This window comes from Phocoena phocoena, chromosome 6 (genome assembly GCF_963924675.1).
Source record: "Phocoena phocoena chromosome 6, mPhoPho1.1, whole genome shotgun sequence".
Classification (NCBI taxonomy): Eukaryota; Metazoa; Chordata; class Mammalia; order Artiodactyla; family Phocoenidae; genus Phocoena; species Phocoena phocoena.
Genome location: NC_089224.1, coordinates 91,530,896 through 91,545,132, shown reverse-complemented (window position 1 = coordinate 91,545,132; position 14,237 = coordinate 91,530,896). Strand labels below are relative to the sequence as shown.

General features: G+C 42.5%; 1 protein-coding gene and 1 pseudogene across 2 annotated transcripts in view; both read left to right on the top strand.

Annotated features, from left to right (window-relative positions):
* EPB41L4B (erythrocyte membrane protein band 4.1 like 4B) overlaps positions 1-14,237 on the top strand; it is a 142,144-nt gene that overhangs the window by 109,405 nt on the left and 18,502 nt on the right. For both annotated transcript variants that reach the window (XM_065879777.1, XM_065879779.1), the window contains exons 18-20: positions 1,327-1,452; positions 2,277-2,344; positions 5,197-5,295. In XM_065879777.1, the coding sequence (XP_065735849.1) occupies positions 1,327-1,452; positions 2,277-2,344; positions 5,197-5,295 (293 nt within the window). The remainder of the gene's footprint in view (positions 1-1,326; positions 1,453-2,276; positions 2,345-5,196; positions 5,296-14,237) is intronic.
* On the top strand, positions 10,656-13,395 carry LOC136124480 (DNA endonuclease RBBP8-like; annotated as a pseudogene).

The window sequence follows — 14,237 nt, the reverse complement described above, 5'->3', positions numbered from 1 at the left end:
TGTCTTTATACTCAGCTTGATGGCTTAGGGTCATTAGTGTCCTCATATCCGATGCTCTCTTTGTAGTTATATATTTTTTTCTAACCAAAGAATCTAACGTGAAAGTGCCATTCATATCCTTTTTTCCCATGTGATTGTCATGATAATCTTATGAAGAAAGAAACAGCCTCAGAGAGGTTAAAGGGAGCCATTGTGGCTGGTGGTCAGGGGCTCTAGCTTTGGAGTCACCCAGTCTGGGTGTGAACCTTGGCTCTTCTGTGTACTTCCTGTGTGATCTTGGACAAGTGACTTGCCATCTCTCTGCTTTGTTTTTCTCATCTATAAAATGGGGATGGTGATAGTATCTACCTTCAAATGGGATGGTTAAATGAGAGGATTCAATGAGATGTGCATATGAAATCCGCCCCTCCCCCCGCCCCTTACCCTCCTTGTCCTTCATCTCCATCACCACCACCATCATCATCATCTTGTTTATGGTGCTAGTAAGGGAAAGAGCTGAGATTCAAATCCAGGTCTTCTGTCTCTGCTTATTTTACTGTTTTGTGAAATTGCTGGGTTCAGCTTGTTCTACCACATTCCCTCCATATGTCTGGAGGTCCTGCTGGGAAACTGCATTCTCGGCCCTCTTTTCTTTATTCAATGATGTCAACCAGCCAGTTGCCCTATGCTTCCTCCGGAGCTTTCATAAAACCCCTACTATGTGTATCAAGGTGCTCAAGAGGACTTTTGAATTAGTGAATTAGATTAATTTGGGAACTTGCAGAATTGGAGGCCTTCAGAACATTTTGTTCATGCCCTGGTACATTGTGGCTAATGTGCCGTATTAATGAGGCAACATAGATACAAATTTCTCATTGAGAATCACAATTTTCAGCAAGATTATTTTAAAAATACCAATTAGTATTTTGTACTCTTTCCCTTAACCCAACAAGTCACAGAATTGGGTCTTTATATGTAAGAAGTAGCAGTTATGGGGGAAATAGCACTGCAGCTGGGTGTAGGCAACTCGGAGCTTGAGTCCTGGCTTTACCTGCATGAATACTGGAAGAGTCTCTTCTCTTTGGACCTTCCCCATCTTCTGACTCATGGGCTTCCTAATACAACCTCTCCCTGCTTCACGTGAGAATGAGAGGATTGAGAGGATGTGCTTGTGAATCCTTTGCAAATAGTAAAAGCACTGGTACAAACATAAGGAGTTAGTGACACAGTTTTCTATATGTTTATGTCTTTGGGTTATCTGCAGTGATGATTGATGGGAAAGATTAATGTATGTGTTTTCTTAGTTCTTTGTTTACAGTCTGTTGCGTGTATTTTGGTTCATCTCAGGCTGAAGAAAAAAAGGTTTCTGAGAAGACTCTTCAGACCCCACTTTTGCCTTCCCCCGTGGCTGATCACGTTAAGTGTAACATTTTAAAAGCCCAGCTGGAGAATGCTTCCCGAGCGAGCGCCCAGGTGCGTGCCATGCATGCAGGCCTTTGATTTCACGTTGCGGGATTTCCTCTGTGCCACGTAGAAGAAAGAGGCATTCTAGGACTGAGATGCTGTGTCAGTCAGGGTGCAGCCAGGAGATAGGAACCACACCTGTTATGTGCACAGAGCTTTTAATATAAAGAGTTATTAACTGGTATAGCTATAACTGGGTAAGTGAAAGGACCAGCTCTGTACGCTGTGGTGGGTCTGAGGACCACAGGCTGCTGCATCTCCTGTTGACCTCCAGTGTGTGTTCAGCTGGCCTGGCTGGCTGAGTGGGTGTCCTTTTCTTCCCCACCATTCTTTATGGGACTCGCCAGAGGGAAGAGGACAAGGCTTCTATCAAAATCCTATGACATAATTCCTCCCAGGCTCGGTACACTGATGTGAAAGGACAGCTTCTAAACTCTTTTGTAAGCTGTAAGTGCTATGTGAGCATAGAGCTGCTTATTATTCCTGATCTAAAATGTGAAGTGGGGGATTAAACTGTGGGTTTGGCTTTTCTCACACCATCCTCTTCTCATTCCATGGTGAGCTGGCACGTAGCAGGTGCTCAATATGATTGTGAATGCAAGCATTGATTTTATTTGAATGATTACGTGTTAATCCCTGCGATGGGGAATGACTCAAGAAAACATTTTTTGTTAAATAAACACCGGAAAATTTTGTTACTGACTGAGTACTTGATGATCTACCTCTTTGATACACCTTCACATTTCTGTAATCCTTTGAATGTAGGAGACTTGGAAACATTTTTGCATGCCAAGATGTCCAGTTTTGACGAGCCTGCCTGTTTTCTTTAACAGGTTGGAAAAGAGGAATCAACGTTTGTAAATATCAATAAGAAATCCAGTCTTCAGGACGCTAACGTAAGGTCTGTTGCTTCTTGTTTGAATGGGGAAACAATAGTACCTTCAGCATTATCCTCAAAACATTACTCATGAGGGCATTTGCTGATAAAATAAAGAGGAAAAAGAAAACTGAGAGAATGTGAGCCTGAAGCAAGAGAAAAGGACTGTCATAAACAACTTCCTTTATGCCTCAAAAATGCCACTTATGCTGTTTTAATATTTCTACCTGATGTACCAAAAAAGAAGTCACTTTTGAGATGCTTCTCAGGCATGTAGATCTGACCTTGTCATTCCCCTGCTTAAAGTCACGGTGGAGTCCGGACTCCTTAACAGAGCATAGGGTGACCTTTATGACCTGGCTTCTGCTCCCTGTCCCAGTTCAGTTCATCCCTCTTCCCGTGGTCCATTCACACGCTCCTTATCTGAGCTCCTTGAAGTACTAGAACCACAAATGTTCTTTAAAGCCTCCAGGCTACCACCAACCCAAACCCAGAGGAAAACCTTCCTTTCGTGATCTCATAGAAAGCAGACACTCTTCCCCTCCCAGCCCAAGTGAGTAACGACCTGTAGATCATGGCAGCCCCACTGACACCTTGGCAGCCTGCTAACATTGGTGCGGGTCTTCCTAGGATAAAGTTTCCTAAAATGGGTCCGAGGAGCACTGCAAGCATATCTTGTTAAAACCAAAGACTCAGGTCCTACTCCAGACCCTTCAGATCCTTTGGTGGAAGGTGGGGTGGGTGTTGGTGGTGGGGGAGGGGGGAGGGGGGAAGGGGGCATGGTTGTGGTAGGGGAGGCCAGGAATAAGAATTTCGAAAACACCCAAGGTGACCTAGGAACCACTACCCTGGGGAATACTTGATGCTAAAAATAAAGACTAATGTTTCTCTATGTCATCTCATGATGCCTGGCCCATGTTCTTGGTATAAATTTGTCTTCCTCCAGAGACCCATACCCAGCTGCCTCTTGGACTTTTCAAAACCTTAATTCATCTCTTCCCACCCTACCCTACTCTCCCTTCACCAGTTTTCCTATCTTGGTCAGTGGCATCGTTACCTACCTGTGATCCAGACCTGAGGCCTGGGAGTCCTTGACCGTTACCTACCTCATGCCCTCATCTAATTAGTCACCAAGTCCTGCCAATTTGACTTTCACATTATCACCCACATCCATCCTCTCCTCTTCAGGACCCTCTTCCCGGCCTACCCCCGGGCCTCACCATTTCTCATCCTGGATAACCACTACTGCCGTCTTCTAAGATGCTCCCGACTGGCCTGCTCTCACCAGCATCCTTTGTTGCTCCAAGGGCCTTTCTAAAATGCAAGTCTGGGGCTTCCCTGGTGGCGCAGTGGTTGAGAGTCTGCCTGCTAATGCAGGGGACACGGGTTCGAGCCCTGGTCCGGGAGGATCCCACATGCCGTGGAGCAACTAGGCCCGTGAGCCACAACTACTGAGCCTGTGCGTCTGGAGCCTGTGCTCCGCAACAGGAGAGGCCATGACAGTGAGAGGCCCGCGCACCGCGATGAACAGTGGCCCCCGCTTGCCACAACTAGAGAAAGCCCTCGCACAGAAACAAAGACCCAACACAGCAAAAATAAATAAAATAAAATAATAAACTCCTACCCCCAACATCTTCTTAAAAAAAAAATAAATAAAAAAAATAAAATAAAATAAAATGCAAGTCTGACCTTGCCACTCCCTTGCCTAGAACCTTCAGTGACTGCCTTTGCCTTCAGGGTAAACAGCTCATCCTGAGGTGCCTCAAACCCTGGCCCCTGCTTTCCCCTCTAGTCACAATCCCCTGCTCTTCCAATGGGACCTTACCCATCAGCAGTTCCGGGTCTCCACTCTGTCTCCCACCTTGGAAGTCTTACCTCCATCTGGTTGAGTGTAAATCCCTCCTTGAAGCTTTCCAGACACCAACCATTTCACCCAAGCAAAGTTATGTGCTCCCCTATGTGTTCTTCCGGGGACCACGTTCTGTTGACTCTGGGGTCCCAACTTGAGGAAATCATGAACCTAAAGTATGTTGATTCCAATTTCGTATTTGCTCATTCACATGTTTCTTTAACAAACATTTCCTGGGCACTGGCCACCTACCTATCGCCATATTAGGCATTGAATAGAAGGGAAGATGGAGGTCCAGAAGTGTTAACTGACTTGCTAGAGGTCCCTTGCTGAGAACCTCAATTTGTTTTGATGCCTGTTGGTCCCCAAAGGTAATTTCTGGTGTTTTAAGTGAAATCAGTCACGTACAAAAATGTGTAAAAGCTTTACCTTAAAATCACTGGTTTTGAGTAAGCCCATTGGTTATCTGGCATATTTTCTTGAGGAAATATAAAAATGAAACTTAATTTTTAACGTTTTCACCTAGACATAGAATTAAAATGTTTCAGAGTAAGTCTTAAAGGTCTCCTGATTATGCATTTTCACATGAAATACACTAATCATTATTCATCTCTCTTTTTAAAAAATATATTCCATGGTACGTTTAAAATAACATAGCTACCAGATTACTTGGAAGTAAAAACGGGTTATCCACAGGTTTCTCTTTACTCATTTTACTGGCAAAACCTGGTTATGAACCAAAACCTAAAATTGGGAGTGGATGTTTTGGGCAGGGAAATTTTATGTGGTACCCCAATTATGTTCAGTTCCTGCTGGCTGTATTTTCTTCCCTATGATTTTTTTGGTTTTGGCTTTTCTGTGGTATTTTTAAATAATTATATGTAATAAGTAAAGAGGAGGAAAAAAAGGATATCTTGACTGTCAATGTTATTAAGGTATAAATTAACTGAGAAAGCAGTCCCTATAGCCAAAATCAGACCATAAACCTTTTTATTGGTGGTGTTCTGCTTTTCTGGTGTGTCTCTAGAAGTCCTATTCCTATACGTGTGGAAACTACCCAACCAGCTGCGGAAAAGCCGGAAATCAAGCCTCCCCGAGTGCGGAAGTTAACGAGACAATACAGCTTGTGAGTTCTATGCTGCAGGTTTTTCAATTATAACAACAAAGGTGATGCTAAATGTCCAGTTGTAAATGCTTCTTAGCCCTTTACACCATTCCCAAAGAGCTATCCCAAAAATAGAGTCTGTTTCCAATTTAAGTCATAGTGGGACTGGATCTTTCTCCCTGAAAACATGACATGATTGGCATATGTATTCATTATTGATTGCTGTGTAACAAATTTCTCCAAGATTTAGTGGCTTAAAACAATCCACATTTATTACCTCACAGTTTCTGTGGGTTGGGAATCCAGGCACGGCTTAGCTGGGTCTTCTGGGTTAGAGTGTCTCTTAAGGCTGCCTTCAAGGTGTTGGCAAGGGCTACCGTCTCATCTGAAGTCTCATTCATGCCGTGTGGGACAGGATTCAGTTCCTTGAGGGCTGCTGGACTGAGGACATCATTCATTGCTGACTATTGGCTGGAGGTTGCCCTTAGTTCCTAGTCATGTGGACCTCTGCTGCTTTCTCCATAGGAGAAAACACACAAGAAGAGCCAGAGAGAGCACTAAGAAGGTGACATCACAGTCTTCTATAACTTAATCTCGGAAATGACATCCCATCACTTTTGCCCTATTCTCTTCATTTGAAGCAAGTCCCTAGATCCAGCCCACACTCAAGGAGACAGGCTTCTTCAGGGGTACAAGTAGCAGAAGGGGATCAGGGGGAGCCATATCAAAGGATGGATACTGCCTCCATGGTGCCGTAGTGAAACGGTAGCATTTTCTGTCCACAGAGCCAAAGCTGATCCCTGAGCTATAGGAGGAGCCATATTCCTGTAGGAGGAGCCATATTCCTGTAGGAGGAGCCATAGTCCTGTAGGAAGAGCCATATTCCTGTAGAAGGAGCCATATTCCAAAGTGTCCCAGAACCGCCAGGACCTGTCCGGTTCTGTTCAGCGTAACAGAAGTTGTTTTGGCTACCATGTGCACAGGGATATTCTAGGCACTGTGGGGGAAGAACAAAGTGACTTTGACAATTCCCATGCAAGGACTCACAATTTATTAGAGGGAGAGACAGATTTCCCTCTAATAAATTATAATTATAATCCAAAGAAGACAGGCAAATGCTACAGTAAGGGTGGTGGTATATTAGCATAATCACAATGGTAGTTAGAATTTCTTGACCTTGGCTATGGCCCAGGTATCGTGCCTGGATGTATAATTGGTCAGAGAGCTGCAGGGGGATCTTTGGGTGCAGTGGAAAGCGTGGGGCTCTGGAGTTAGAAAGGCTTCTAGTTTACTGTTACAAGCTCTTGGGAAAATTACTCTTTGAACGTCTCCTTCATCTGTAAAATGGGTAAGGATTTTGTGAGGGTAAACATGAGATAATGTGGGTAAAGCCCTAGCTTTCAGCCTAGCCCTGGCTGAAAGATGAGTTAGTTCCCCTTCCTTTTTCTTATGGACCTGAAGCCTCTGAAGAGGTCAAGTTTAGGAGGTACTGAGAGTACAGAGTATAGGACAAGGCGTGTAACTCCAGATGCAGTTCTCAAACAGCCAGCTCAGGCCTGCCACTTGCACCTTGTGAAAAGGAGAAGAAAGGGGAGTGCAGTTTCAGGGCAGACACATCCCACCTCATTAGCCTTAATAGAAGTTTCTTGACAGTATAGCAGCTCTATTTCCTAGGGAAGCCAAAATGAGTAAGATTCAAATAATTAGCAGTCCTAATGATCTCTGGGGGACAAATTAAACCATGAAAAATCTGCTACCCTGAGGATAAAGCTGGCAGGATTAACCTTTCACATTTCAGAACTCAAAATGTTATTATCACCCATTCAGGATATGTAATCACTTTGGAAGCAATGACTAATACATGACCTGGAAGGAAAGAAAATTTAGCTAACTCACCAAATTGCCGCTTTTAAGGAAACCATTTTCAAACCTCTAACTTCATGTGTATTTCTTAAGATACCCCAAAGTATTCTGCTTTGAAAATCAAAGAATGGCAGCATTTTTCCCATTAGTAGTAAATAGCAAAATTGATGGATGAGATTTTCCCAGTTTTAAGTTTTCATCCCATAAATCGTAATGGTACTGTTGACACTAGTTACCACTTCTTTACTCATCTCTTCCGCTCATAGATATTGATAAAGTTAATAAACACTTGGTTGGGGATACAGATTGGAAAACCTCAGATTTCCCATTTCCTAAAAAATAATTCTGCATCATTAGTGTTGAGATGCAGGGATGTGTGTGCCCTTTTCAGCTGTTACAGTATTCCTAGTTCCTAGGCCAGAATTATGTGTGCTTGTTGGGGTTTTAGGGTTCTCCATCAAAGCATCATGATATGCAGGTGCTCTGAAAAAGTTTTCAAACTGCTGCTCTTTAGGATATAAACAAAAATCTCAGCTGTGTTCTTTTCTTGAAATACGGCATAGGGAGGAAAGGTGTGACTGCTGTGTGCAGAGTGAAAGGAGAAGCAAACTCTGCAAACAGTTGAAGGCAGGTAAAAGCATCATCTTTACATTGATGTCAGCTGGTATGTTTAGAAAATGATGAGCTGCTTAATTTTTACCCAGATATATAACTTAACTATGTATTTAAACATAGTGTAAAAATCTAAAGGTATTCAGGCAAGACAGAAAAGTCCAAAGAGAAAAGTAACTAATTCCCTAGAATCACACCATCAAAAATAACCAATGTTCACATTTATGACTATTACTCTAGACATTTTTCTATGCATATATTGTTAAAATAGAAATCATTTCAAAGAAAAGACTCATACTACTACATAAAATTTTACTTATTAAAATGTTTCATGAGTTTACCTTAGACACCAGGTGTTCATCGTAAATCACATTGATAGCATAAGCTATCTGGCATAGCTCAAGGTCTTAGGTGTGCAAAGACACACTTATCCAGCAGGATATTCCAAGGGTCCAGAGGTTCTCTCAGGAGCTTGTCAGTGGCCAATGGTTCCTTTGGAATGTACAGGGTTTGAGCATCTGGGGCCTGCTGAGTTAGCCCTTTCCTGTGCAGGCAGCAATCTGGCTGGCAGCAGGGGAGAGGGAACTTGTCTATTTCTATAAATTTGAGAAAATACTGTCCATGCTAAGGGTGGGGGATTGATGGTACTGCTCTGTGCTGGGATGATCAGATCAGAAGAGCTTCCAGCCTTGACGTACCTTGTGGGAAGTCAGGCCTTCCCAACAAAGCCAAGCCCTGGAGATAAGCCCCAGCTGCCGTGAGGGAGACTTCTCCCACATGGTGACTTCCTGTCTAGTGTCCTTTCCATCCTGGCTCATCCCACTCGATCAGAGAGGGTCGAAGACCAGAGCTGCTTGGCCCCAAAACAATTGTGTGCAACTCCTTCTCTATAATCAGTTTTCACGCCGAAGAGACAGTTGCTGTTAGGCCACGAAAGGAGTCATTACACCCTTCGCTCAGAACAGGAGGTTCCTACAAGTCTTAGGCTTACCCTCCTAAGGGAGGCTCCTCAGAGTAACATCCCTTGGTTTGGTGGTTCCTCAAAACATTAAACATAGAACTACCATACAACTCAGCAATTCCACTCCTATGTGGAATTTCAGTTCAAAAGAGTCGAAAGCAGAGACTCAAACAAATGTTTGAACACCAGTGTTCATAACAGCACTATTCACAATAGCTAAAAGGTGGAAACAACCCAATTGTCCATCAACAGATGAAGGGATAAACAAAATACAGTCTGTCCATACAATGGAATATTACTCAGCCATAAAAAGGAATGACATTTTGACTTATGTGATGACATGGATGGACCTTGAAAACATTATGTTCAAACAAGCCTGATACAGAAGAACATTTGCTGTATGATTCCACTTATATGAGGTACCTAGAGTAGTCAGATTCATCCGGACAGAAAGCATCGTGGGGGAGGGGTGTGGAATTTCCCCTTTACCCTTTTTGAGTTCTTGTGGCTGGACTAATAATAAACTGAAAAGGTTAAAAAGAAAGAGATTTTAATTCATGCACATGGAGGTCTCAGAAATGGAACCTAAGAAGTGCCCAAAGCAGGCAGCTTTTCTACTTCTTAGACAAAGAAACAAAGTTGTGAGGAATTGACAGGACAAAGAAACTTAGGTTTTGGGTGCTCATTTAGTGAAGAATCTAGACAGAGTTTGGGCTTGGGGTAGTAACTTAAAAGAAGTAACAGGGTTTGTTTATACAGGCCTCTAGGCCCAAATCCCCTGACTCTGATGATAAAGGGGTCCTTCTGTCTTCAGGTGCAGGGAGTTCACCTTTCACACGAGAGATTTATTTCCTGCTTTCAGGGAGACAGAAAGGAGGGTCAGAGTGTTGGCCATTTCTTAAGTAACTTTAATTCAAAATAATCTGACAGACCTTTACACCACGTAACAAGCAGGAAGGAGAAAGTCTGTCAGAAATTAAGGAATAACTGGGGCTTCCCTGGTGGCACAGTGGTTAAGAATCTGCCTGCCAATTCAGGGGACACAGGTTCGAGCCCTGATCCGGGAAGATCCCACATGCTGCGGAGCAGCTAAGCCCGTGGGCCACGACTACTGAGCCTGCACTCTAGAGCCCGTGAGCCACAACTACCGAGCCCACATGCCACAACTCCTGAAGCCCGCACGCCTAGAGCCCATGCTCTGCAACAAGAGAAGCCACCGCACTGAGAAGCCCGTGCACCGCAACAAAGAGTAGTCCCTGCTCGCCGCAACTAGAGAAAGCCTGCGTGCAGCAATGAAGACCCAACACAGCCAAAAATAAATAAATAAAATAAATAAATTTATTTAAAAAAAAAGAAATTAAGGAATAACTTTTTACCACATTTTAGGTTACAATTTAACATCATGAAGAGGAGAAGAAAACTTGAGGCCCTAAACAAAGTTTCAGTATTCTCTTGGAAACCAGTACAAACTATACTGATAAATATTTATTTCTAATTTAAATGCCAAAAGTAATTACTTTTTCTTACTAAATACGACAGGAAAAAATTACCCTAAATTGTTTTTAAAATGCAAATTTTCGTAACTAGGATATTACATCTCATAGTTAATACATATTTTGCTTAATAGTAAAACTATCTCTTACCGGATTAATTAAAAAATCCTGGGCCCTCGGGCCGTGCCCCAGCCCTGGAAAACACTGGCTGCCCCAAGGGGGCAGCTTGGCTGCTGGCGGTTTGGCAGATTAGGGAGGGAACGAGGAGAAAAGCAAATGGCCGTCTCTTCCCAGCTCCAGAGCGTGCTCGCGTTTCTGCTGGGGCTTTCGAGAATCTCGAGGCAATCTTGCAAGCCGTATTTGAACTGGCCAAAGACAACTTCAGACCTGTATAATGTAACAGAAAAGGTCAGAAAACATTAGGCAGTAGAAGTGTGAGCATATTAAGTAAGATGAACGTCTCGGGAAGCAGTTGCGGAGGCCCCAGTTCTGCAGATGTATCTAATGACTTTAAGGATCTTTGGACAAAACTAAAGGAGTATCATGATAAAGAAGTACAAGGTCTACAAGTAAAAGTAACCAAACTGAAAAAGGAACGAAGTTTAGATGCACAGAGACTAGAAGAATTCTTCACCAAAAGTCAACAGCTGAGAGAGCCACGGAAAGTCCTTCATGAAACCATTAAAGTTTTAGAAGATCGATTCAGAGCAGGATTATGTGATCGCTGTGCGGTAACTGAAGAACATATGCGGAAGAAACAGCAAGACTTTGAAAATATTCAACAGCAGAATCTTAAACTTATCACAGAGATTATGAATGAAAAGAATGCAGGAAGAAAATAAAAATCTTTCTGAACAGCTGCAGCAGAAAATTGAGAATGTTCAACCACATCAAGCACACCCAGTCTTGAATCTGAGGAAGATGTTATTCCAGATTCACCAGCAACAACCTTTTCATTTTCTGGCGCTAACCGACTACGAAGGAAGGAGAGCCTCCACGTCCGATACGTAGAACAAACACATACTAAACTGGAGCACTCTGGGTGTGCACGTGAATGGAGAAAAGCACCACAGTCTTCAACTCATTCACGACATAAACATAATGAATGTGAAATTCTAGTGGCTGACACTTGTGATCAGAGTCAAGCTCCAGTGGCTAACACACATGGAAAAAGCAGTTATCCTCCTGGTAATTTAGCTGCAGTTGTTGCTGAAACACTTGGACTTAGTGTTCAAGATGAGTCTGAATCTCGAGGTCCTATGAGCCTTCTTGGTGATGAGCTCTACCACTGTCTGGAAGGAGTGAAAAGTAGTTTAGGTTTGAATACAAGTTTGTCCCCTTCTCTTTTAGAGACTGGGAAGAAAAAACATCTGTAAACAACGCCTTTCAGCAACACTTCTAATTCTAGACCAGAGAAACCTAGATCAAAATCTGAAGATGGTGCCCTTTTCACACATCATAATATTGGGGCTGAAGTGCAGAAGATCACTAACCAGTCATCTTCTAATAAGCAGGTGCTTATAAATAAGAATACAAGTGAACAGGATAGTATGGATCACATTAAAGACACTGTTACTGATAAACATGTGGTAGCCCTGAAATCACTGGGAGGCCGGATCAAAAGGAAGAAAATCAAGGAAGAAAGTGAAGATGAAGTAAGCTGTCCCCAAGCCTCCTTTGATAAAGAAAATGCTTTTCCTTTTCCACCAGATAGTCATTCTTACATGAATGGAGACTATGTGATGGATAAACCTCTGGATCTGTCTGATCGATTTTCACCTATTCAGCGTCAAGAGAAAAGCCAAGGAAGTGAGAACTCTAAAGTCGGATTTAGGCAAGTGACTCTCTATGAGGTTTTGAAGCCTGTTCCAAAGGGCTCTTCCTCAAGCCCTAAGGCCTTGAGTGGGAGCTGTGGGTTAACCAGAGATTCCCCAGAAGAGCCCAGCAGTTTACAGGAGTCCCTCCTCCAGTCCTTGAGTAAATCTCCAGATAATAAAACACTGTTACAAATAAAGGAAGAAAATTCTATCTTTAAAATTCCTCTACATCCACGTGAAAGTTTGGAGACAGAGAATCTTTTTGATGACATGAAGGGTGCTGGTTCTCGTGAGCCTCTAAAAATAAAAACCAGGTCAGTCCATGGAGCATGTGAACTTGCATCAGTTCTTCAGTTAAATCCATGTAGAATTGCTAAAACAAAGTCTCTACAAAACAACCAAGATGTATCCTTTGAAAACATCTAGGGGAGTATAGACCCAGGAGCAGACCTTTCTCAGTATAAAATGGATATTACTGTAGTAGATACAAAGGATGGCAGTCAGTCAAGATTAGCAGGAGGAGAGACAGTGGACATGGACTGCACATTGGTTAGTGAAAGTATGCTTTTAAAAATGAAGAATCATGGGCTTCCCTGGTGGCGCAGTGGTTGGGAGTCCGCCTGCCGATGCTGGGGACACGGGTTCGTGCCCCGGTCCAGGAAGATCCCACATGCCGCGGAGCAGCTGGGCCCGTGAGCCATGGCTGCTGAGCCTGCGCGTCCGGAGCCTGTGCTCCGCAGCGGGAGAGGCCACAGCAGTGAGAGGCCCGCGTACCGCAAAAAAAAAAAAAAAAAAAAGAATCAAGAGCAGAAGGGAGAAAAAAGTCCAAATGGAGAAAGAAAAATGAATGATAGCTTGGAAGATATGTTTGATCGGACTACCCATGAAGAATATGAATCCTATTTGGTGGATAGCTTCCCCCAGGTAGCAGATGAAGAGTTGTCAACTGCTACAAAAAAAATCAAACTCTCCTGGTGATAAACAAGATCAATTCAAACAGAAAGCATTTGTGGACCCATATTTAAAAGATGATGAAAGAGAGACTAGCTTACAAAATTTTCCTCATATTGAGGTGGTCCGGAAAAAAGAAGAAAGAAGAAAATTGCTTGGACACCCATGTAAGTAATGTGAAATTTTTAATGCAGATTTTCCAGCAGAAGAAAGAGAAAAGAAGTTGGCTTCCTGCTCAAGACACCGATTTCGCTACATTCCACCCAACACACCAGAGAATTTCTGGGAAGTTGGTTTTCCTTCCACTCAGACTTGTATGGAAAGAGGTTACATTAAAGAAGATCTTGATCCTTCTCGTCGTCCAAAAAGACGGCAGCCTTACCATGCAATATTTTCTCTGAAAGGCAAAGAGCAGAAGACATAAATGTTGAAGCAAAAACAGGAGAGATGACAATATTCTTTTTATTTATAGTTAAGGTTGGTATTAAACATTGATTTTTTTGATCTTCTGAAAACTGATTTATAAATCATTTTTCTATTGAAAATGTTTTTAAATGGCATTTACCCATCACACAGACGACTATTTAAAAATGGATAAGCTTATGTTGTATTTTCTTGCTTTTGCACCTTTAAAATAACAAGGTGCTTTCATTTTGCACTCTGAGTTAAAAGTTGTTTATTACTTTATTTGGTAATACCGAATTACAATTTTGAAAATACGAAAAAAAAAAAAAGCCTGCGGATGTTTCCAGGAATAAATTTTCGATGATGATGGTAATTCAATCTTTCCTTCAGGGTCTTCAAAAAAATGCTATATAAAAAACATATTAAGCTTTTTCTCCATGTAATTTTATTAAAATAAAAACAACTCTATCCTAATAAAAAAGAATCAATATGCCATTGTGGTATATTTGGGGGTGGCCCACCCTGAGCCTCAACAGCAGAGCAAATGTTACCAGGGTCTGCGGAGAGGGGCCCACGAGGAGCTGTCGTTCAGTGAGTGCAGAGTTGCTGTTGGGATGATAAAAAAGTTTGGCGTATAGATAAAGTCCTTGTTATACAACATGGTGAATGTGTTTGAGCCCCTGGATTGTATACTGACAAATGGATAAAATGATAAATATTATGTTATACATATTTTCTCATAATAAAACATTTTTTTAATCCCCGGGCAAGTGACAGAAAATCCAGCCCAGACTTGCTTTGGCTGAAGGTCAATATATCGGCCCTTGTAAGCTGGACATCTGGTAGACATCTGTTTGGGGA